This window comes from Sphaerodactylus townsendi, linkage group LG14 (genome assembly GCF_021028975.2).
Source record: "Sphaerodactylus townsendi isolate TG3544 linkage group LG14, MPM_Stown_v2.3, whole genome shotgun sequence".
NCBI lineage: Eukaryota > Metazoa > Chordata > Lepidosauria > Squamata > Sphaerodactylidae > Sphaerodactylus > Sphaerodactylus townsendi.
This window is the reverse complement of record NC_059438.1, coordinates 7432125-7456975: the sequence shown is the minus strand read 5'-3', so window position 1 is coordinate 7456975 and position 24851 is coordinate 7432125. Positions and strand designations below refer to the sequence as shown.

Sequence of the window (24851 nt, the reverse complement as noted above, 5' to 3'; positions counted from 1 at the left end):
AACTGGCAAGTGGGTCATAAGCAGCCCGAAGTGAACTGTCACTTGTATTATTACCCTGCTCTGCTAATGCACCAAACCCGTGGCTAGAGAAACCAGGAAGTGCTCATAACCTTGACTTGTGACCAGCCTTCTACTCAGGGTGCTAAAAAGCACCAGAGGGGATGCAGCAATAACAAATCTGAACAAGTTACAATCAGATGACGTTTAAGCAGAATCACAACCCTTGGGAGTTGGACAGCAGTTCTTATACAATGTATTGTCGAAGGCTTTCACGGCCGGATTCAACTGGTTCTGGTGGGTTTTCCAGGCTGTGTGGCTGTGGTCTGGTGGATCTTGTTCCTAATGTTTCGCCTGCATCTGTGGCTGACATCTTCAGAGGTGTATCACAGAGGGGAGTCTGTTACACACTGTGCCCAGAGAGAAGGAAACGTTTGGGGTATATATTGTCCAGGTCCCAGGGTGGGGAACCAACCAGTAAGAGTATGGGTGGAACTTGTTATGCAAAGATGTGGTTGATAATATTGTATTTTCTGTTTGCAACCACAGCAAGCCAACCAGGAGAAGTGACTTCAGCTCCACCTCCCCCCACCAGTGCTGTCTTCTGGTCTTCAAACTGTCCCAAGGAGCCACTGTTGGCTCTGTGGTGAAACTCATGGGTAGCCATGTAAATAACATGATTTTTACAGTAGAGTTAATAGTGGCTCCACAGGGCAGTATGAGGATGGTAAAGAAGCACTAGGGGTGAAGGATGGGGAGGTTACAGCTGCTTCTCCCTGCACGCAGTGGTCACAAACCCAAAAGACTCAGTGCGTATCTGGGAGCACAAAACTCCCATCCCATATCTAACGCAACAGTCTCATGATGTTTCCCAAGAAACCGGAGGAATTGGTAACAAGTAGGAAGAGCTGGAATTGGGCTTCATCGGGAACTCAATTATATTATTGCTTTTGGCGATCTGTAGAGACACATGCAGATTAAATTCACTGATTTGAAGTGGGAAGGATGGTAGGCGAGAAATCTCTGCCTATTGTTCCCTGGAAGAACATATTGACATTATTAGTAATTACCTGAGGGCACTGCAACACTGATATGTTTCTGTCGTGCTGGGGTGATGATGATGATGTTGCCAAGAATACCTTTGGGCTTCCTAGACTTGGGTTTTCATTGTACCAGAGAGGCTGGCGAAAAATGTCATCTCTTACCTGGAGGCAACACTGGTCATGTGATAGACAGACCAAGAGAAGGCTAATTTTGGCAGCCAAGCAGTACAGGTACTGAATGAGAAAGCTGAGGATTAAGACACAGCATAGTGCAGTGGTTAAGAGCTGCGGACTCCAGTCTGGAGAACCAGGTTAGATCCCCCTCTCCTCCATAGGAAGCCTGCTGGGTGACCTTGGGCTAGTCACAGCTGTGCCAGAACTCTCTCAGCCCATGTGGAGGCAAACTACCTCTGAAGTCTCTTGCCTTGAAAACCCTATGGCAGTGGTGGCAAACCTTTGGCACTCCAGATGTTATGGACTACAATTCCCATCAGCCCCTGCCAGCATGACCATTTGGCCATGCTGGCAGGGGCTGATGGGAATTGTAGTCCATAACATCTGGAGTGCCAAAGGTTCGCCACCACGGCCCTATGGGATTGCCAGAAGTCAGCTGTGACTTGATGGCGCTTTCCACCACCACATATGTCTATCATGCTTCCACATGGATTTATTTTTGTGCATGTGTGTGCGTGTGTGTTTGTGTGTGGAGGGTTGTTTGATGGACAGCCCATCAGGTGGAATGGGGAGGCAGAAAATCCTCCCACAAAGGAACACCTGCTGCCAGAAAGCCCTCCATGGCGGTTGATCCAATTCCCCAGCCATGGTGCAACTGCCTACATATCTGGGGTGGAGACTGATGAATGCTGGCTCTACTCCCGGGAACACCCTGCCCCCCCCCCCCCGCCCCGCTCACAGTCTTGGCAAAATGCAACATGCCAGATCTGATGTTCTTCCTGAAGCAGGAAGCACTTTTGGTTGGTGAAGCACTGCATACATTTACAACCTGTTTCCATACTATCACAGCTTATTACGAGATGACAGCGCATCTATTTTGCATGCAGGAGGTCAGGGGTCAGGTAGACTGTTCTGGGCTGCACCTGTGCATTTCTCTTGTAATGCAGATAAGGAGTGGGGCTTTGGTGTTAAAAAGCAGGTGAGGCCAATGCACTCTACATTTTGGATCTTTGAGTCTGAGTGCATTATGCAAGCCCACCATCAATCCCTATTTGCATAATTTATTCTGCTTATATGAAGCCTGGGGGGACGAGGAACCTCATAGGGCACTGAAGCTGATTTTTCCCCCAATGAGCTTCTTTAATTCTTACATCTCTCTCCATCTTGCTGACAGCTGCTCAGGAGCTACCAAAAGATAATCATTTCTCCCTAAAAGTCACAAACTCTTCCGCTTTATTCTACAGTGTTTTCATTAAGTTATATAAGAATGTAAGCGCATCTACATCACAGCAAAGGTCCCACTAGTTCTACTTGGGCTGCACCTGCACATCATTGGCTATTGCAACTGGATTTTCTTGCATGGATAAGAGAATCTTGGAAATGAAGGATTGAACTAGAGCATCAACAGACTACAAATACTGTCTGAGAAACTTTCCCAGTCCTTCTGCTTCTGGCAAATGCACGTAATTAGGGCTTGGGGGTGCAGAGTCCCACCAAGATACTCACTACTGAGCAGAGTCATTGAGTTGATATTCTCGGGACCGGTTGAAGCATTCTTGGATCCCAGAGTCTGCCCAAAGTCTCATCATTGCTGAGAGCAGCTCTGGGGAGAAGGGCTCGGTATCCTCCATCCGACTGACGACATCACAGACCATCTTCGCATCAGCCTAGAGAGAGACAGAAGCAGCAGCAGGTCATGTCGGTGCATTCCTGGAAGGATCCTCCAAGGCCAGCATTGCCTCGGGACCTGCTATGAACGTAGATTGTGAGGACAAGCTTTTGCCCCTTTAATGACGATCTGTGACCGAATTCACAAGGCAGACAGAATCGTGCAAGGTTACGGCACGGGATTTATTCAAGCTACTGGGAGCTTGTAGACAACAGATGGACCAGCTAATCCTCTCGAGTGAGCTTGACAAATTCTTTCCCTCTTCTTTCCTGACTATACTGGTCCCACTCCTCTCTCTGACTCTTAAGCATCCCAGCCCATGATCCCTGACGAAACTCTGCTGCAATATTTATCTTATTTATCCCTGCCTAAAACAGAGCAATTTCTACTAGATTCTTTCATGGGCCCTCAAGCTAAATTACTGCTAGCTTGTAACATTTGCAAAGGGAGAATGTCCATCCCTTCTCTGTCCCAGTCGTGGCTGGGCAACCTGAAAGCTATTTTGCACCTAGCATGGACCACCGGCCTCCGACTTCTCCATGTCAGCAAAACACTATTAGAAACTGCAGAGCAAGAAGGTGTTCCTTTAACACACACACAAAAAAACCCTCCCCTTTTTTTTGGTTTAACATGCAGCTTGGGAATTAAAAAGGGGTTCCGGGGAACTTAAAACCTTGCACACTTACTTTGCAACATTTCAGCTGCTCCCAGTAAACTTTATTTCATGGCTACCATTTAACATTTGGCAGGGAATTTGGCATTACATGGTTACAGCATTGATGGTCTGCAAACTCTTGAGTAAGACTCTGGCCCCTTCCGCACATGCAGAATAATGCACTTTCAATCCACTTTCAGTGCACTTTTACTGGGCAGAATAGCAAAATCCACTTGCAGACAGTCGTGAAAGTGGATTGAAAGTGCATTATTCTGCATGTGCGGAAGGAGCCTTACATTAAAAATCCAATGGGGTCACCATCTGTGACTTGACGGCACTTTCCATCACATATTGTTTGCTGGCCTCTAGCAACATGTGAACTGTAATATCTGAAAAGGGTAATTCTTTCAGTGTTATTGTAAATAAGAGTACTTCTTATTTCCCTATAACTGATTTATACGGCAGCATCCCCCCTCTCTGCGAGTATCTCTGTCCCCCTCCCTCCCCCCAAAAGAGCCCGTGCTATCCTGATTCAAAGGCATATTTTCATTTCTTAGAACCAGGAAAACATAAGAGATGGTAGGGGCTGCCTTCCGTCTGCTCACAGTGGGCTGAATTCACATTCATCTCTGGCCAAGCAGGGACAGTCGTATATAATTTATTGTGGCATTACTATAATTGAGGGAAATGGCGCACGGAGGAAAACACAATGAAAGTGATCACACAGATGCTGCGTAATGACTCTGTGGTTGGTGTCCGGCAACCAGCAGCCCACAGCTTGGATCCTGCCCATGGAGGCTTTCACTATGGAAAGAATTGTTTGTGGTGAGTCATGGCTGTGAGGGTCACGGCAAAGGCTTGGAAAGCTGGGTGGGCTGCCGGGTGCTCTGCATGTGCTCCAAAGAGGTCCTTCAAAGACTCACTTTTTAAAGCAGTCTGCCCTAACCCTAACACTTTCTTCCAACGTCACATTTCAAAGGAATCCATTTTACTCCTGAGAGTTTTCTTCGTTGTCCTGCTTTCACACCCATACATAGTAATAGCAAGAGCCAGAGTGGTACAGTGGTTAAGAGCAGGTGCACTCTAATCTGAAGAACCGGGTTTGATTCCCTGATCTGCCACTTGAGCTGTGGAGGCTTATCTGGGGAACTAGATCAGCTTGTGCACTCCAACACATGCCAGCTGGGTGACCTTGGGCTAGTCACAGTTCTTTGGAGCTCTCTCAACCCCACCTACCCCACAGGGTGTTTGTTATGAGGAGTTTGTCAGCCCCTTTGAGTCTCCTTACAGGAGAGAAAGGGGGGATATAAATCCAACTCTTCTTCTTCTAATAGGAAATACTTTGGCATGAATTAACTTGATCTTGATTGTCAGTGACACATCCTTACACTTAAGAATCTTTTCCAGCTCCTTCAGGGCTTCTGTTCCCAGTCTCAATCTCCTTCTGACCTCTTGCTTGCTACAATCTGAGGGCCCTTTCTATACACCGAGTTACCTAGCTGTAAGGCAGCTTTGAAAACATTTTAAGTCAATAACTAATACATGCAGGATCATCAACCTTGGTTAATCTTTAAAAATATGTTATTGGCTGCTTCCCCCTTTCCCTTGATGGGCTTCTTATTTTAGGCATTGTTAAAAATGAACAAACCCCAAAGCAAAAATACTACTGCTGCTATTTCATTGAATTCTATGAACTTGCAGCCCTCCAGATGTTATGGACTACAGTTCCCATCATCCCCTGCCAGCATGATGCTGTAGTCCCTAACATCTGGAGGGCTGCGAGTTTGACACCTTCTATGATTATTTTTTTGCATATTTTAAAAATTACATCCTGTTTTTCTTCCTCTTGAGTCAAGCCCATGAGCTGGAATCTGGGTACATGAACTACCTGGTGCATTGCCTTTCCTGTCACAGCTGCCGCAATAGCTATACTACGAAAACCTTGCTGGCTGGGAAGGATAAAACGAGGTTGTATAGCCATTATCAGTTCATGCGAAATCCCCCAAACAAGAACGAAATCCATGTCATACCTTTTATTGAACCAACCAAATTAGCAGAAAACTCTGCAAGTGTTGAGCCCACTGGGACTCTCTTTGTCAGACCGGATGTTACAAAATTCAGAGAGACAGAAGGGTGGCAAGCAGATGTTTTAGGTCTAATGTTTCTGGCTTCTTACGTTACGATGTCAGCAGGTTAGTTTTGTTGGCCCAATAAAAGGGAAAGATAAGGCTTCTCGGAGCTAGTGATTTAGAAAGATAGTTTGCTTGGGGAAAAACTGAGCGAGGTTGCAAGATTTTCAGCGAGAACAGCATGGGGTCATAATCCCTACCTGCATTAAGGACACATTTCCCGGTGTTCTGCTTAAAGACATCAGACTCGAAGTCCAAATAAGTTTACATTTACATTAATATTTACACTTTAAAAAAGAATCTTTTCTAATAGTACTAGGGAAGGAGACACAGCCACAGAATCATGCAATGTGATACACTTCAAATAATGTATGATGCAGACCACTGACTATGAGTTGCTGTTCCCCCACCAGCCATTTGGGATGTAGCATTATTGTTGCATTGCATTGGTATTACTGTGGACTATTAAATTCCATCACTTCTCCCCTTGGAAGCATGATGCCTTCCAGAATCATCATATCACTCCTTTCGTTGCCTGTAACTCGAATCTGATTCATGCACTCACAGGCAAATGACAGATTTCTCTGCCCTTGATGACGAACAACTGAAAACTGGCCCCATTTGAGAGAATTGTGCACAAGTTGTTGGGAGGCAGGGCAGAGGGTCAACATGCCACGTCATCTCCAAAATTGCTCGCTCATACGTGCAAATTATCACGTAGGGTTAAATGAGAATGTCTGAACCAGATGAAAGGCTGCAGGGTGTAGAGCAGAGGAGTCCAACTGTGGTGCTTCAGATGTTCATGGACTACAATTTCCCATCAGCCCCTGCTGGCATGGCCAATTGGTAGGTGGGCACTTTGAGGTAGGTGGGTGTCATGGCACTTCTCCCTGCATGCTGTGATCATGAGTAGAAACAAACTAGCATGCACTTGAGACCCACTAATCACTTTTGCATGTCCAATATCTCCACTACTGAAGATGAAGACTTTGTAACAAGTAGGGTGGCCCTTATGAATATGGATGTTAGCTCTGGGCTGAAAATACCTGGAGATTTGGGGGATAAGCCTGAGGAAGATGAGGTTTGGGAAGGGGAGGGACTTCAATGGGGTAGAATGCCATGGAGTCCACCTTCCAAACTGGCCATTTTCTCTGGCCATGATCTCTGTTGCCTGGGGATCCGTTGTAATTTCAGGAGCTCTCCAGCTACCACCTGGAGGATAGCAACTTTACTTATGAAGGCTATCTATTGAATTCATGGAAGGGGCAGAATTTGAATCAGAGACTTTCCGATGAGCCATTTGGCCAGTGTTACTTTGTGCTAATTGCAAGACCAGTCTGGTTCAATCAATGGCCACCATTAGCTATTCAGAACCTTAAACGGGCAGTCATTTGTGCTGCCATCTTTACCAGGTAGTCTCCTCCCTGTCTCTCCTTTTCTTGTCGAATATTTTCTTTCTGGAGGTTTCTTTGTCTGGCCAGACTGCGACATGCGCAGTGAGCACTGCCGTACCTCTGAAGTAATGAAAGCAATCTTTTTCATGTCCTGGCCGCCTGCCACCTGCAATCGCATTGCCAAGCCCCGAAGCCATCGTGGCTGGCCCTCCTGGCAGGCAGATTAAGCAGGCACTCAGGACTGTATTTCTGCCACAGCAGCAGCAAAGGGGGAAACTTTCTCCTTCTGACGTCATTTCATTCAACATGCCTTTTCTGCTCTCCGACAGCAAGAACAGAGAAAGGACAAACACTCTGAATCAATGCTGGTAGGAGGCCAGGGGTAGGGGACAGAAAACAGGCACAAGGAGAGAGGAGGGGAAGGTTTCTAGTAGGCAGAAAGGGATGCACAGAGTCAGGTTTTTCAGGCTCATGAAGCCAAAAGGTATTGGAAGAGTTAGGGCAGAATGAGTGAAGCCTAGAAACCCCAGGTTGTTCTGGTTGTGGGAAAGGAGGGAGGAGAGAGGTGGGTTTGCTGCAAGCTTCCCAGTCAACTTGGCAGCTGAACACTTGGCTTTGGGCCAAAAGAACACTGTGCCAGTGTGGTGTCGTGGTTAAGAGTGGTGGACTGTGGTCTGGACAACCGGATTTGTTTCCAGGCTCCTACATATGAAGCCTGCTGGGTGACTTTGGGCTAGTCACAGTTCTCTCAGACGTCTCCCAGCCCCACCCACCTCACAAGGTGTCCATTGTCAGGAATAGGAGAAAGGAGTCTGTAGGCTGCCTTGAATCTCCTTACCTCATGTGGCTCCACCCACTTTCTACAAACACTTGGTGGGTGCTAGGAAAGATGTTGGCAGGTGTCATGGTACCCACAGGGACCATGTTGGGGAGCCCCACCTCACACTGTCACTGTGCATGATATTTAATAACATACTGAAGATGGGCCCAGATGACAACCTCCTGTCTGCTGCTGCTACTGAACATGATCTACTGTTACTGAGCAGTCTTGTCAACTCTAAATGGCAGAGGCTCTCCAAGGTACCAGGATTTTTTTTCAAATGACCTTCTGCCTGATTCTTTTATCATTTGAGGAACCTTCTGCAAGTCCAGCAGATGCTGTACCACTGAGCTACAGCCCCTTGCTGAACACATGAAGGCATCTTCAACTGAGTCAACCCATTGGTCTATCAATATTGGTCTATCAACCCATTTGTCTATCACAGGGGTAGGGAACCTGCGTCTCTCCAGATGTTCAGGAACTACAATTCCCATCAGCCTCTGTCAGCATGGCCAATTGGCAGGTTCCCTACCCCTGGTCTATCAGTATTGTCTACTCTGGCTGGTGGTAGCTCTCCAAAGTCTCAAACAAAGGTACTTCACATCACCAATTATCTGATCCTTTTAACTTGAGGAGCCAGGGATTGAACCTGGGACCTTCTGAATCCCAAGGAGATGCTCTACCACTGAGCCATAGTCATTTCCTTTCACACAGAAGGTGCCTTCTACTGAGTCAATCCATTGGTCTATCAAGGTCAGTATTGTTTACTTTGGCTGGTTTCAGCTCTCTTCTGCACATGCAAAATAATGCACTTTCAATCCATTTTCACAATTGTTTGCAAGTGGAATGTGGCTATTCCGCACAGTAAAGTCCAGCTGCAAAGTGCGTTGAAAATGGATTGAAAATGCATTATTCTGCATGTGCGGAAAGGGCCTCAAGTAATGTCTCAAGTAAAGAAGAAGAGTTTGGACCCCACTTCTCTCTCCTGTGAGGAGACTCAAGGTGGCTTACAAGCTCCTTTCCCTTCCTCTCCCCAAAGACTTTTCACATCACTGACTATCCATGCCAAACAACAGTTTTACCACTGAGCCATACCCATTCCTCAGATCTATGTAGCCCAACTGCTTTATGCTTCTGGCTGGCCTGTGGTCTGCCAAAAAATAATCTTGTTTTGGGGTCTCTGTTTCTACTCTGGGTAGATCTCGCTGTTTGCTGCCTTCATAAAAGGCACCTTATTCAAGAAATGCAGCATGTCACATATCTGATTTATGACACTAGGCAGGACGAGCGAAAAGGAGGACATCAATGAACAGTGATGATTCAGCAGAAACTGTAGCTAAATAGGGAGAATTGGAAGGCATCTCTAGCAAGGACCAGGTCCTCAGCATGGGACAGATGTTAAGCTAACATGTCATGGCAGAGAAGGTAATCTGTGACCCTGTGTGTCAGCGGATACTGTGTCTTCCTCTGCCAACTCCTTCACACCACAGTGGTGATTTGGGCTTTACTTGCTAGGAAAGTCCTTGCACAGGAGAAAGCTGCCATTCCCACTTGATGGAAATGTATAGATCAGAATTTCCTCTGTTGGTTTGGTTGCAGGATGCAGAGGCCAAGCATTATGGGATGGGAGGAGTGGGTACACTTCATCAGGGACCAGGCAGAGGCTGGGTCTAGGCAGCCTAGACGGCAAGCTCATTGTAAGTTGTATGTAAGTTGTGTCCCAACAAATCCATCCAGAGTCACAACTTATGATCAGTCATGTTTCTATCCTGCCCTTCTACCCAAGGAGAAGAGAAGAGTTTGGATTTATCACCTGCTTTTCTCTCCTGTAAGGAGACTCAAGGTGGCATACAGCCTCCTTTTCCTTTCCTGCCTCATAACGGACACCTTGTGAGGTAGGTGGGGTTGAGAGAGTTCAGAGAGAACTGAGACTAGCCCAAGGTCACCCAGCAGGCTTCATGTGTAGGAGTGCAGAAACAAACGTTGTTCACCAGATTAGACTCCACCTGCTTTTAACCACTACCCACACTGGCTCAAGGTGGCCGACATGATTCTCCCTTCCACCATTTAACCCTTAATAGCATCCCTGTGAGGTAAATTAGTTTGTGGAAGACTGATTAAACCAAGGTCACCTGGTGAGGTTTGTGGGAGGGTGGAAAACTGAACCCGGGTCTTATCCTTCCAGCATCCTAACTACCGACGTCTGGAAGAATCAAAGGTGTCATACCATCTGCCTTGAGAAACTTCTTCATTTAAACTAAGCACGTATTGTAAAAATGGTTGAAATGACAATAATAATATTTTAAAAACCAGCCACCTGGAACCAGCAACTCCAAAAGGGCACTGGGCCCAATCTTTCAATGTGTGCTTTTGTTAGCTGACTTAACAAGCAATTAGCAGTCCAAGTGGAGATGATTCCCCCCTCTCTTCTCACACTCCAGGACACGTCTCAAACTGTGCATGACCTTCACATCTTTGTCCCCCCTCTGGGCCCAGCAGGTCAGATTTGAAATGCGGCCGGAGGATTTTCCTCTTTCTCTTTTCCCTCCTGGCCTTCTTCTGTCTCTCTTTCCTCCCCAAGGTGGCAGGATTCGAACCTCCTGCCATGCTTTGCCATCTGTACTGAAGTGTGCAATTAAATAAAACAAAACAGGAAAACACACACATACCGTCCCTGGCAGCTCCCATCCCACTGGGGTTTTGTTTAATGAATACCACGGTGGTATTTCAGGCAGGAGGGGAGATAAAAATATATATAAATGGGCACTCTGGGGATGGTTGGACCGAGAAGAGGAAACAGGCGGCACAATGGACCTTTCTATCTTCTCTTTTCCCCATTTTCTCTTTGTTTTTTTTGCCTGCTTTTCAGCAGCTACCATCTCATGGCTCTCCAGGACTGATGAGCACAAAAGGAGCGTCACATTTATCATGATGATTTATTACTAGCAAAAGGCCCACGTGATAAAGGAATGCACGGGAGCAACAGGGCTGCTTGCTAGTTGCCTCCGATGGCCACGGCTTGGAGTCTTGCTAAGGCTAGTAGCCTCTGCTCCCTTCAAAGTGAAACACCGTGGTCGCTGGGCATGCAAATAGGCTGGGGAGGAAAGCAGCGGCTGGCCTTTGGTATCTGAAAGGAATGGCTGGCTTCCCTAAAGAATGACTATGGGCCTTTCCCCACTTTTCCTTCTACCACCTTCGCTGCGCGCTACTCACTGCACACGCCCGGGCTTCCCCACGCCCGGGCTTCCCCACGAAATCAAAAGGTGCCGTTTTGAGGAGCGCCAGGAATGACGGGCGCTGAGGGGGCACGAGAGCGGCAGCGTCGGGGTGGCTGCGTTGTCGCCGCCCCTGTAGTGGGGAGTGCTGCGGGACCCCGTGCTACTTGGCCTGAGTAGCGTGCAGCAGAAGGTAAGAGGGGAAAGGCACTATGACTGCCAAGAGACGTTCCAGGTTGCCACGTTAGTCCAAAGTGAAACTCAAAGAAACAAAGGCCACATAGTACCGTTTTATTACAGCTAGTCCAAATGACACAAGTGAAATATGTGAGCTCTAAAGTCCTGCAAAAGTCTTCATCCGGCTGGGTGTTGGAAAAGGCGTGAAAGAGGGGGTAAAGATGCTTATGGCTATGTTCTTGAGGTATGTCATTTCTTCCTGTTCTGAGAGTCTAAGAAACTAGCAACATAATCTTAAAGAGAGTTAAGCTCCTCAAAGTCCACTGACGACAATGGGGTAGCTGAAACATTTGTTTATTTTGATATATTTATATACCACTTTTCTCCTCAGCGAGAACTCCAGATGGCTTATGATGGTTCTCCCCTCTGCTCTGTCCTTACAACGACCCTGTGAGAGGCAGGGTAAGCCGAGAGAGATAGAAAGAGGGAGATAGAGACGGGCCCAAGGTCACCCAGCAAGCTTTCAAGGCAGAGGATGGATTCGAACCCAGATCCTAGTTCAACCCTCTAGCTCCTATCCCACGTGGCTCAAGCTTTGGAAACAATCAAGTGAAAGAAAAAGCAGAGGGGAAAAAAGGAAAAAGCAACTCAAAACAAACACCAAGTAACCAGACCTCCCCTGAAAAGCAAAATTTATTGAATGTCTGGATCTGTGCGTATATACAGAATAGTATGATTGTGAATTAAAAAATGAAGGGGGCGAGTGGGTGGGGCGAAGGTGACGGGTGTTCTGGGAATGACAGTTTCGCCTCCCCATGGACAGCCGAGCGCCACCTCCAGACGGTGTCCTCTGCCTGCTGTGTGCTGACAGATCCGCTGCCTTAATTACAGTGTGGGTCTCAGTCCGCTCCTTGCAGCTCTCAGTTCTGAACAGCCAGCTAATTACTGGGTTCCAGCCACTGCGTGGCATCCCGGGATGAAGAAGAAGAGTGCCCTATAAATCATCCACCCTGAGCTGTACTTAACAACAGATGTGCGCCTGGTTGTGTTTACAGGCAGGGTACACAGCACCGCTGCCCTTGCCTCGGTTTGCACCTTCTCTGTCTTACCAATTCTGCCTCAGTCACAAGTGCCATCCGATGTAAAGTTACGACAGTCTAAATAATCATATTATTTTAGAATCGCATTAAGTAGCTTTTCTCACTGTGCACTGGTGGTGGTAGAAAGTGCTGTCAAGTTACAGCTAACTTATGAAGAGGAAGAAGAGTTTGGATTTGTATCCCACCTTTCTCTCCTGTAAGGTGACTCAAGGTGGCTTACAAGCTCCTTTCCCTTCCTCTCGCCATAACAAACACCTTGTGAGGAAAGGTAGAACTGGGAGAGTTCAGAGAGAACTGTGACTAGCCCAAGGTCACCCAGCAGGAATGTAGGAGTGCAGAAACACATCTGGCTCACCAGATAAGCCTCTGCCACTTAGGTGGAGGAGGGGGAACCAAACCCGGTTCTCCAGATTAGAATCCACCTGCTCTTAACCACTACACCACGCTGGCTGACCTGGCAGGGTTTTCGAGACAAGAGGCGAATGGGGGTAGTTTGCAATTGCCTGCCTTGGCACAATCTCTGGATTTCCTTGCATTCAAATACCAACTGGAGCCAACCCTTCTGTGCTTCTGAGATCTGATGAAACATGGCTAGTTTTGGCCAACCAACCCTGACTCTGGCATTAGATATTGCTGGCATTGTATTTTACAATAGTTTTCTTGGATACTGATGCTACGGTACAGACTTCCACAACCACACCCATGTTGACCAAAAACAGAGGCAGTGTGATGCAATGGTTAGCATTTGGGACTAGGACTTACAGAGTTGCAGTCAAATAGCCCCGGGCTAGCCTGATTTTGTCAGATCTCAGAAACTAAGAGGCAGGAATGTTAGGAATATTACATACCAGTTTGAGCCTCTCAGCATAAAGATGGTGGTGGGGAGTATAACAAATATATTTAGATGCAAGGCCTTGCCTCGATTGAGTAGAAACTTCTTTTCTCGAAAGCCTGTACACCTGCTTCTAAAACTAAATTATCAACAACCCCATCCAGACCTTTAACATTTCAACAGCTGATCAAAGTTTCAAAAGCGACCTCTCCCAAGTGACATCTTTTTCTGAGGGAAAAAATTATGCTGAATGTTGTAATTGGAAATATTGGCAGAACAGCGGTCAGTATTGATTTATTCTTTCTTCCACCTCTTAGTAAGAAAGGCTTTGATTGCGTACAATGACATTTTCAATGGGAGATATATTTATCCCCAAAAGATATATGCCACCCAATATTATTTGTTTTTATAACTTCTGGAATAATAAACTAGTTAACAAAAATTTTCTTTGAATTCAGAATAGCAGACTTCCGCAGATATTTTCTCATGCATTCATTTATCCCAACACCACAAAACATGTTTCAGGTACCTTAGGATATAATTGGTGCACTTTCATACCTTTATCTGCTTCTTTTAAAATTTACTTATTTTTACTTCATTTATTGTCTGTTTTGCTCTCTAATAGGGATCAAAAGTGTCTTATATCATTCTCTTCTGCTCCATTATATCTTCACAATAACCTTGTGAGGTATGTTAGGCTGAAAGTACATGACTGGTCACCAGGGGCATACCGCTCAGAGGGACACATGGAGGCAAATGCCCCTAGGCGGAGGCCATTTAGTCATGTGGGGGCGGAAAATCGCCCCCCCTCCTCTGGATAAATAGGTGGTGTCAATCACGTTCAGCTTTGCATGCTTTAAACGTAACATGAGAATTATTCAGCGCATGTATAAAGAAAAATCAAATGGATACTCTACATGGATTGTAGATGCATTCACTGCAACTTGTGAACAGGACTACTCCAACCACTACAAATATAAAATTGCTGCTAGTTTTGAGGCATGGTAATGTAGCTTTGCCCTGGTCTGGATGACCCAGGCTAGCTTGATTTTGTCAGCTTGGAAGCTAAGCAAGGTCAGTCCTAGTTAGTACTTGGACTGGGGGCTACCAAGAGACCATCTAGAAATATGGATGGGAGGCCACCACTACATAGATAGAAGAAGAAGAAGAAGAAGAAGAAGAAGAAGAAGAAGAAGAAGAAGAAGAAGAAGAAGAAGAAGAAGAAGAAGAGGAGGAGGAGGAGGAGGAGGAGGAGGAGGAGGAGGAGGAGGAGGGGGAGTTTGAATTTATATTCTCCCCACATTCTCTCCTGTAGGTGACTCAAAGGGGCTTACAATCTCCTTGCCCTTCCCCCTCACAACAAACACCCTGTGAAGTAGGTGGGGCTGAGAGAGCTCTGAAGAACTGTGACTAGCCCAAGGTCACCCACTGGCGTGTGTGGGAGTGCACAGGTTAATCTGAACTCCCCAGATAAGCCTCCACATCTCAGGCGGCAGAGCGGAAAATCGAACTCGGTTCCTCCAGAATGCACCTGCTCTTAACCACTACGCCACTGCTGCTCCAAGCAAAGGCAAACCATCTCTGAATATCTCTTTCACTGAAAATCCTAGGGGGTAACCATACGTCGGCTATGACTTGATGGCACTTTTCACCACCATCAGTGCAATTTATTCCAGCATCCTACTTAAGTCTTTCCGGTTGCAGAAGATACTTATCAGAGGTGAAATCTTAACACAGGCACAGTAAAATGATGATAGCAGTTATCTGAGGCAGCAAAAGAAAACCCCCAGAGGTGCACCCCTCCCTTGTGCACCCCTCCCCAATGCCACTTTCCTGAAACAGCCCTGGAGACCCATTACTTGTCCTGATGGGGAAACTGTACATGCAAAAGTTTCCTCTGTTTAAAAAGACCAGATAGGAGATGATGCAAAAGGCCTTGACCTGAGACCCTGGAAAGTTGCTGTCAATCAGAGTAGACACTAATGACGTTGATAGACCCAAGTTCTTGCAGGGGTCATGGCAGACCACCTGTTTTAGGTGCCAAAGGCATCTCCACTTAAAAGGATCAGGTAGGGAGGGATGAGAAAGACTTTGATCTAAGACCCTGGCGAGCTGCTGCCAGTCAGAGCAGACAATGCTAATCTTGACAGAGCAACAAGTGGTGGATTGCTTGTGACGACCATTAGTGTGTAGAACCAGTCAGTCCTGGGACTGAACCAGAGAGAGGAGCACCTGGGAATAATTGCATGGGGTTGGAAATGGAGGCGATTGTCCCCTTCTGCCCTCACCAAATGGAAGCCAGCCTTAATAATAGCCTTCTCTCTGCCTCTGTCTCTGTGTGTGTGTGTGTGTGTGAGTGAGTGAGTGAAAGAGAGAGAGAGAGAGAGAGAGAGAGAGAGAGAGAGAGAACATTCTTGGGAGCTGCAATTTTCTCGCAGATATTCTGCCAGCAATGCGATGTGAAAGGGGAGGGAGAGCACTTGACAGTCCGGATGGAGTGAAACATGCCAGCAAAATACAGACTTGTCCCTTCCATCTCCCATGGCTACTTTCTCCATTCGTTGCAAGCCTACAGGATCTTTGTCTGGTTAATAAAAATATCATTTTTAAAAAAGTGCTCCGAGCGGGGTGCGGTGATCCCACAGCCTCGAACCATCTACGGGGTCTTTGTTGCCAAGGCAACATCTCGTCTCCTAGCTGCAAAAGGCCATGAGAATGAAGGCAGCCTATGGAAGATGAATAGGGTGACAGCACAACAACAACAACAACAGCAGCAACGCACACACTCAAACAAATCTGCAAAGCAGAGTGTGAGGGGAGAGAGGCAACGTCTTGGCCACAAACAAAATGGAAATCCAAATGAGATTAGCTAACGAAGCACATCAACGGGTGAGCGTGCTCTCTGATTTCCAATGCAGGGTGCAAAATCCCAGTGCCTTTATTGGGAGGCCAAAAAAGATGCAGAAATCTATCTCTGGCAAGGTCGATTATCAGTTTATCTAATTCTCAACACGGCCCTTAAATCCAGAGCTCGGTGCCATGAACAGACAAGACAGGTCATTCTACAAACCAGATAAAAGCTCCAGGTTTGCAGAAACATCTGAAATCTTTTAAAAAGAGGGATTAACCCACCCAATAATAGAAGCAGCACTTGTACCTTTAAGAAATGAGGGCCCTGTGAGATGTCATAGGCCACTGTGGGTTTTGCTAGGCAACCACAACAATATTGCCAGCCTCCAAGCCTTGATTACTCTCAGTAAAAAAACATGGGAAGGGTCTTTTCCTGGGCTATTTTGGCTTCTTGGTCCACTCCTTCTCTACTTTCTCCTTCCCTAGAGAGGCGACTTAAAGTTACTGGGTGCAACATGAAATATGCAATTTATCCAGGTGCAGCAAAGCTGCCAGACTACTTGATACCACACAACTTGCCAGGGCCTAGAAGCAGCCTCCACACCACTTGCAAGGATTCAGGGCCCAGCAGTGGCTACCATACAATCCTCCCGGTAAGCTATTCCACACAATCCATTTAAAATGTTTTGAGGCAGGAAATGAAACAGTTTCCTCCATGGAGTTTCATATTGTTTGTACCAAAAAGTTTCATATTGTTTGTACCAAATGTAACCCAAAAATGTTTTCTTTCCAGCCTCAAAACGTTTTAAATGGATCCCCTTTTAAAACGATTCTCTGGATGGAACGTTTTGAAAATGTCTTCAGTCGCTGTGCGATCTATTGACTACACTTCCCTGAACTTCCTCCTTGGTGCCATTTTCTGAGCTCACTCAGTTCCCCCCACCAGTATATTTTCAGTATTTTTCTTTGTTCTTTTATTGGGGGGGGGGGGAATCTTTGTAGCACCGAGTATACAAGGTGTATAGAACACAGCATGAGACTGTGAAGCATTGAAGCATCGATTCAACATGGAACTAGAAAAAAAAGGGGAAGGGGAATCCTGTGATGGCAGCCAGGAATCGTTTCGAGAGGGTGAGTACAAACAAAAGAGTGGGGGGTTTGAAAACCTCTTACAAACGTTTCACAAACGTTTTAGGAGTTCTGTATGGAAAGGGCCTCTCTCAGCTTATTGGATCCACAGATTGTTGCAAGGAAATACGGAGGAGATGAAAATGATGTAAGCTGCTCTGGATCCCCACTGGAAAGAACAGTGGAATATAAATGAAGACAATACATACTAAATTAAACAGGAACAGATAAAGAAAAGGTTGGGTGGTGAGTGGGAAGGAGAGAAGGAAGCAGGAAAAAGGGGGGAGGATATGGAAACTGCTAGGGCACAGGTGTCAAACTCGTGCCCCTCCAGATGTTATGGACTACAGTTCCCATCATCCCCTGCCAGCATGATGATGGCAGGGGATTATGGGAACTGTAGTCCATAACATCTGGAGGGCAGCAAGTTTGACACCTATGCTCTAGGAGGTAAGAAAAAGGAAACAGTGTAGGGAAGTATAAGTAGAGGAGTATGAAGTTACTCGCTCAAGTACATGAGAGGTTCCCACCTGTAATAGATTAATTTCAAGATATGAGTAATAGAATCCTGGAGTTGGAAGAGGCCCCAAGAGCTATCAATTCCAACCCCCTGCAATGCAGGGACACACAATCAAAGCACTCCTGACAGATGGCCATCCAGCCTCTTTTTAAAAACCTCCCAAGGAGACTCCACCACACTCCGAAGTAAATGGGAAATACATTTCACTTTGATCTGTTATGGATCAGAGCTGAATATATTTCCCAACCATGTAAACATATGAAATGCTCTGAATCCTCCAAAGCACTCTATAAAAGTGGAGCTTGACTCAAATACTTTTCCGGAATTGTTTCCCAAGGGTCCACCTTTCCTATTTCCACTATTGCGCCTCTTCAACCAAAGCAGCAGTGGCTCAGGATACAGGATACAGACATTAAAGTCTGGACAGAGAGTTTATTGGTGTTGTGTGATGTGTTCTTCCACCCGCCCCACTCCCTTTGATGATGAAGCGCTTTCCCAATCAACCAATGTTCAGCCATTTGCATCTCACAACAAGCTTTGCTTTATAGCCCCTGGCAGTCAATAAGATAGGGCTGACAGCCTTGTTGGCTCACCTTGCGAGATGAATTGCTTCCTGCCTGCTCGCTGCAGAGCTGCAGACCATACATTAGCGCTGACCCGCCAGCTCCCAGTGATCATGATCTATGGTTGATTACAAAAGCGGCATTTGTTTGCTTGCAAGGAATACGGCAAGTACAGCTTAGATTTGCCTCTCACGTCCTCGCTACACGCCCGAGAGGGAAAGCAGGGAGAGGGTGGACTTCATGTAGATAGTAGCTTGTCAGTGGAGTTGGGACAAAAGTGCTAATGAGATCCATAATTCAGATTTGGGATGATCCACTACCCAAGGCTATAGGCCAGCTCAACCTCTTAACTTCTCTTCACCAAACTAAACATACCCCTTAGGGAGCTTGGGATGTTTAGTTTGGTGAAGAGAAGGTTAAGAGGTGACATGATAGCCATGTTTAGGTATTTGAAGAGTTGTCATGTTGGAGAGGGAGCAAGCTTGTTTTCTGCTGCTCCAGAGACTAGGACCAGGAGTAATGGGTTCAAGGTGAAGGGAAAGAGATTCCACCTAAACATTAGGAAAAACTTTCTGACAGTAAGGGCTGTTTGACAGTGGAATGCACCACCTTGGAGGGTGGTGGAGTCTCCTCCTTTGGAGGTTTTTAAAGAGAGGCTGGATGGCCATCTGTCAGGAGTGCTTTGATTGTATATTCCTGCATTGCAGGGGTTGGACTTGATGGCCCTTGGGGTCTCTTCCAACTCTACGGTTCTATGATAGAACACCACTCTGTTTCAAGTGGTGAAAGCAAATCAAACGCAGCTCCTTTTCTTGATGGAAAAACGAGAAGAACTGAACCTATGCCCCCCCAAATGTTGTATTTTTTAAAATCTTGGACAATGCTGCCATAAACAGAATCAACCTGGACAGACTTTGGCCAGCATCCCAGACATTCCAGCCTCATTCTAAAAGAGATAACCTCATTCCAGTATTCCCAGCCTCAGTAGAATCTTCATGCGAGGAACGCTCCGCTTCCTTCAGCCCAGTTTTTTTATATTTACCAAAGGTTGAAGGAAAAAGCGAAGATATTTAAGAAGGCTCCATTGCTGGTAGAAAACGATAGCAGGAACTGAGGATCTGGATGATCTAGTACAGATGGGATGCTTTTGCTTGGAATTCTGGAAATCATTTCTCTGGCACAGGTTGGAGAAGGCCCTGTTTATGTTGACAGCAAATGTAGTACCACAGTTAAAGAATCTAGAAGGCCTCAAGTACCAATTCTGTCATGAGGGTTGTTGGGTAACCTTCGACATCACTCTTACTCAGGCTAACCTGCCTCATAGGTTTGGTATGGAGAAATGGGAAAGGGGGAGCCATGCACACTGTTCTGGGTTCTTTGGGAAAAGGGCAGGATACAAAAATATGAGACTGATGATGTGATAGATGGGCACAGCAGAAGCTAAGAGTTCTAGTCCCTGAAACATGGTGATGAGATCATTGCCATCCAAGTATGCTCAGAGGCCCAAGGTGAATTCTGTTCTGACATTCTTGGCACCTAGAGGATGTCTCAGAAATTAATATATTTACATTTGGACTATGTCCAGTGGTGTGGTAGCAGTCCAGTTGCTCCTATCTGCCTCTTTCTCTTAGAGTGGAAGAACACTGGTTGCCATGGAGATGTCATTGAAAATGGCCTCCCTTTTGGCAAGTGATCATCTGTCTATCTTGTAATGTTTGTGAGTGCTTTCTGTGTTGCTGGCTTCCTTGCAAATTTCTCCGTCTCCGCTTCTCCTCACTAAAAGTTCATGGAAACCAACAGCATAGGCTTTGCTCACTGGAAGCAGGCAGCTCCCCATCTGTACTCTCAATAATTTGAGGAGCGGGAGACAAAACAGGAGGGGTGGAATGGCATTGACAGTGATGTTCTAGGAAACCCCCTTAGCGTCTATGGCCTTCATACCTGAAATTAGGGGAAATTCTGCAGTGGTGTGATTTTCTACTGATATGTTTCTCTCTCCAGGCACCTGTCCGAAAATCTCACATTACTTGTTTGCACAGGGTTGGAAACCCTACTACATCATGATGAGATAAGTCAAGTTTTGAGTACTTGTGAACTTGATTGGCTCAGGTGCAAATCAACTGCCGCCCCTTTCTTTTCTTTTCTTTTTGTTACATCATACTGAGAATTCTGTAGGTGGGCTTTATAGTTTCCAGAATCCCTTTGGGGAAAATACACAACGTGAAACCATTTAATATTTATTTATTTAAATATTTATCCCCCAATTTTTCTTCAACAAGGACCAGACTGACTTACAACATCATGCTCTCATCCTTCGCTTTACCCTCACAACAACGACTTGGGGAAGTAGGACAGGCTGAGAAATAGATTGACTGGCCCAAGGTCATCTAGCAAGCGTCCATGAGAGAGTAAATATTTGTACCTGGATGTCCCAGATCATAGTCCCACACTCTCATTGCTACAACACTAGTTCCATGTCTGTGATGGAGAGATAGCTTCTCAATGGTACAATTAAGTTATTTGAGATTCTGGACTTAGTGGTCTTGGAATTCCCTTCTACAATTCCCAGAATGCTTTGCAGAAGAAAGGAATTAGACAATGATTATCAAGATGAGCTGGGAAGAGTTCATCCATCTCTAACTCCTCTCTGCTTCTGGGGTCCACCTGTTTGGCTGGGGTAGTGGAAGGCCCTCAACCTTTGCCCCAAAAACTGACCCGCACAGTTTGAATGGGCTGACTAGATATAGTAAAATGAGTGATGGATCTGTGATAGAATGTACAGTTCAGGGGGCTACTTAACGTGAGGTAGGATTCATCTGTCCTTTGCCACCATTAAAGCCACAGGAACACACATTTATGAGGTTGCATCAATGCTTGTTGCTTTGTAATGTGGTTAGTTCTCCTTGATCTTCTAGCTTCTAGCTCAGAAGCAATAATGGCCTCTAGCCGTTGCTTTTCTCTCACTGGCAGGCCGAGCAATCTTGGGAAATGTGAGTCATCATCCAGAGTCTTTTACTAGAGCGCTACAGATTCTAGTAACAGGGCTATTGATAGCAATGACATGTCCCCCAGTTCCTGCCAGTATCACGCCTGGACCCATTCAGTGCTTCCAGATGGAAGGTGCCAGTTTTGCCAAGCACCCGCCTCACTTGCCAGAGAAAACCTTAGCTGATCAAACAAAGAGAAGAAACCCGGGTGGCAAAGCTGGACTCTCAGCTCCAAGGAGGAAAGGTATTCTGCTTTGAGACTGGGCTTCACATCTCTAGGGAAATAGTAGAGATTAATCACCAAGGGCATACCGCTTAGGGGAATACATGGGGTCAAATGTCCCGGGGCTGCAGAAAATTGCCCCCCAAAATCTTCCTCCTGGTGCAAAAATACATTGTTTGGTAGGGGGAAGCGGCCACCTATACTGGGTGGGGGGCAGAAAATTCAGATTTTGCACTGGGTTACATTTTCCCGTAGATACGCCTCTGTTAATCACCCATTGGTTTCTGCTTCGCCCCTTCTGAAAGACCAGGGAGCTACTATCAGAGGGAAGTGATGATCCATCCATTTTTTCCATAGCCTCAATTGGCTGACAGGATCTTATGGAAGAAAGATGAACTGCTAGAGGATTTAGCCTGTCCGTAGCTGTGACTCATGATGGCCACATGGAATGTCTATGTTCAAGGACACATCTTGGCACCTGATACTAAAGATAAACAAGTGGGGGGGCTGCCATCTTTCTGTCCTCTTTGTGGGTGTAGCTGAATAGATGTTGCTGGAAAGAGAACACTGGACTAGAAAGACCTTTGACTGAGCCTGGATAGTGGGTCTTATGAAAGCATCAACTCTGAGGAAGTTCTTAAAAGATCTATCAGGATCTGATTTTGCATTTTAAAAAGATTACATCTGCTGAATGCCCCTCCGTCACTGAAGAAGCAACCATGTATTTCTTACCAGTTGTCCTTGTCACACTGCTCACCCAAGAGGCAGTGTGGTGTACTGGTTAAGAGTGGTGGACCCTAATTTGGAGAAATGGGGCTGGTTCCCCACTTCTACACATGAAGCATGCTGGGTGACTTTGGCCTAGAGTCCTCTCAGAACTCTCTCAGCCCCACCTACCTCTCAAGGTATGGGGATGGGAAGGTAATTATAAACTGCTTTGATACTCCTTAAAGGCAGAGAAAAGTATGGTATAAAAACTAATTCTTCTTCTACAAGTAGATTGCTTCCGTAGATGGACATTTTACAAGCAAGCCCTGAAAAATAGCACCTTGCACCAACTCTTAGAACTGCAAGTTTCACCCTGTTCCTGAACTGCTATTTCACTTAATGCATGGAATGAATTCCTTCTAGGTCAAAAACACGGGCAGCTGAGCTATTGCAAAAAAGCTCCTTGGCTTTTGCAGCTACAAAGCCAATTTATACCAGGATCTGACTCCACGCTTCCAACATGCATCCCAATGGAATTTCTCCCATCTCTGACTCGATGCTCGTTGGCATTAAATATTTACAGTATAAAATGTCTAACGTATCTCTTTGCTGCACCTGCAGCTTTGGGAGATCCGGGAGCTGCTAACATTCTTTGCCACCTTACATTCAGAAATTAATAAAGTGGTCGATCTGTTTCCATGCTTCCTCCCCTGAATGATTTCTTAGCATATTTGGTAGAGCAATCCTGCCCCCTTTGTGGGGGCCATACTAGACTTCCTTGCTCAGCAGAGTCAGACATTTCCACCTTGGGTTTCAGAGAAATGAACGGAAAATAAGTCACAATTTTACATTTTTGTACCATTTTCTGTTTCCCTGCACCACAAACCCTATTCACAAGTAAATGCATGTTCAATCCATGTACAGCGTACACTTTGGAGATTTGTATTATATTTGGTCATTGACCATAAATAAAGTCTTCTTCTTCACTTGATTTTTCTTTATACATACATTATGTAATTGTCACAATATATTCACTGCATGTACAGCTGAATGTGTGGTTGAAACCCCACATTTATACAGGTATTGATCCCAGATTTCATTTGTAAAGTGACCACACATTTGTCGAACAGGTATACACATGTACATGGAAGTTGTACATGCATTCATGGTAACCTGTGAACAAGGCTAGCATCTTCTCGTAAAAAATTGTACATATTACACCATTGCTTGTGCACACACACACACACACACACACACACACACACACACACACACACACACACACAAAACCAATATGGTGGCCATTATACCAAGGGCCCCTGATCTCTTTGAACTTGTGGACTCTGATAATTTTGAGAATAGGCAAAATGGCTGTCAAAGAGGGGAGGGGCTCTGGGGACATTCAGAAAATGTGCAGCTGAATCTGATTGGGTGTTCCCTGCAAACACAAAGTTGACACCTCCTAGGTTCTTCTAAAGCATCTGCTGTGGCAAAGAAAGGAGGGAAAGCCAGGTTTTGTACTTTGCGCTGGGGAAAAGATGCTTTGGAGAGAAGCAAATGGACACCAGGAAACCTAGTGCTGGGTACCACATTGAGAACAACTGCATGACCTTCCCTTGACACAAATATAAACAAATCATAATAATTTAAAATGCACAACATAGGGAACATTTGCTCATCTCTAATATCTGGGAGCTATGAGGCTCCTGTTCCTATACCCTCTCTTGCCAGCTTTCATTCATTTTGAAAGCAAAATGTCCTATTTCAGCCTAACAATATCAACAAAAAATGGATCTAATCCAAACATGGAAAAAAATTCAGAATAAAAGGAGGGGAAAAAAGCAGAATTGCACAGGCAATTCCATCCCATCACGATTTTTAAACTTGAGCTCTTTTAATAGATATTTCCATAAGTCTCTCTTGCCTCTTCTCCCTGCTTGACTACATTTCTTGCCCCCAATTGGGTAATGAATCTGGTAAAGACTCTGTACAAGAGAAAGTTCGTAACTATTTTCATAGTATTAGAGATGCCATTCCCCCCCCAACACACACACATTGTAAGCTTGTTAAGATGATGACTTCCATGCTGCACACCATACAAATTTAATCACAATCAGAAACTTGTGTTGTACATACATATAAATATGTTTTCCTTTGCAAGGGATCCATTAGTGGAGAAGATGAGTCTTTTGATCATTCAGACGACAATTACTTGAAGTGCTCAGAGTTTACGGTATCTTGGATAACGAAACTTAAATAAATTCAACCAAGGAAGAGGGCCATGCACACCCTGAATCTCCTTGTGCAAGCCAATTCAGCCCTATTTCCATGTAACAGTAACTTACATCTCTGTGTAAGAAAGAGCCAGCAGGCATTCACTTTACAGATGAAACTGAGGAGCAATACACAGACAAATTGATGGTTTCAGTCGCATGGTGGAGCTGCACGTGCATTTAAAACAACATAAGACTTACTCAACTAATATATAAAGAAATATTAAATGTACATAGGTTCATTGTAACTTATGAACAGAGCTTTAGATATAGTCTTATGAATAAAAGGCTAGACAAAACTGAAACAAGATTTAAGGGCACACCCTGGTAGGCATATCTCTTGCACAAGCTCTTCTGAAATTATCAGAAGAAGAAGAAGAGGAGGAGGAGGAGT

General features: G+C 45.5%; 1 protein-coding gene across 3 annotated transcripts in view; it reads right to left on the bottom strand.

Annotated features, from left to right (window-relative positions):
• The window catches only part of GNAO1 (G protein subunit alpha o1), a 170822-nt gene that overhangs the window by 50482 nt on the left and 95489 nt on the right, over nt 1-24851 (bottom strand). For all 3 annotated transcript variants that reach the window (XM_048515433.1, XM_048515435.1, XM_048515434.1), the window contains exon 4: nt 2721-2881. In XM_048515433.1, coding sequence (XP_048371390.1) covers nt 2721-2881 — 161 coding nt within the window. The remainder of the gene's footprint in view (nt 1-2720; nt 2882-24851) is intronic.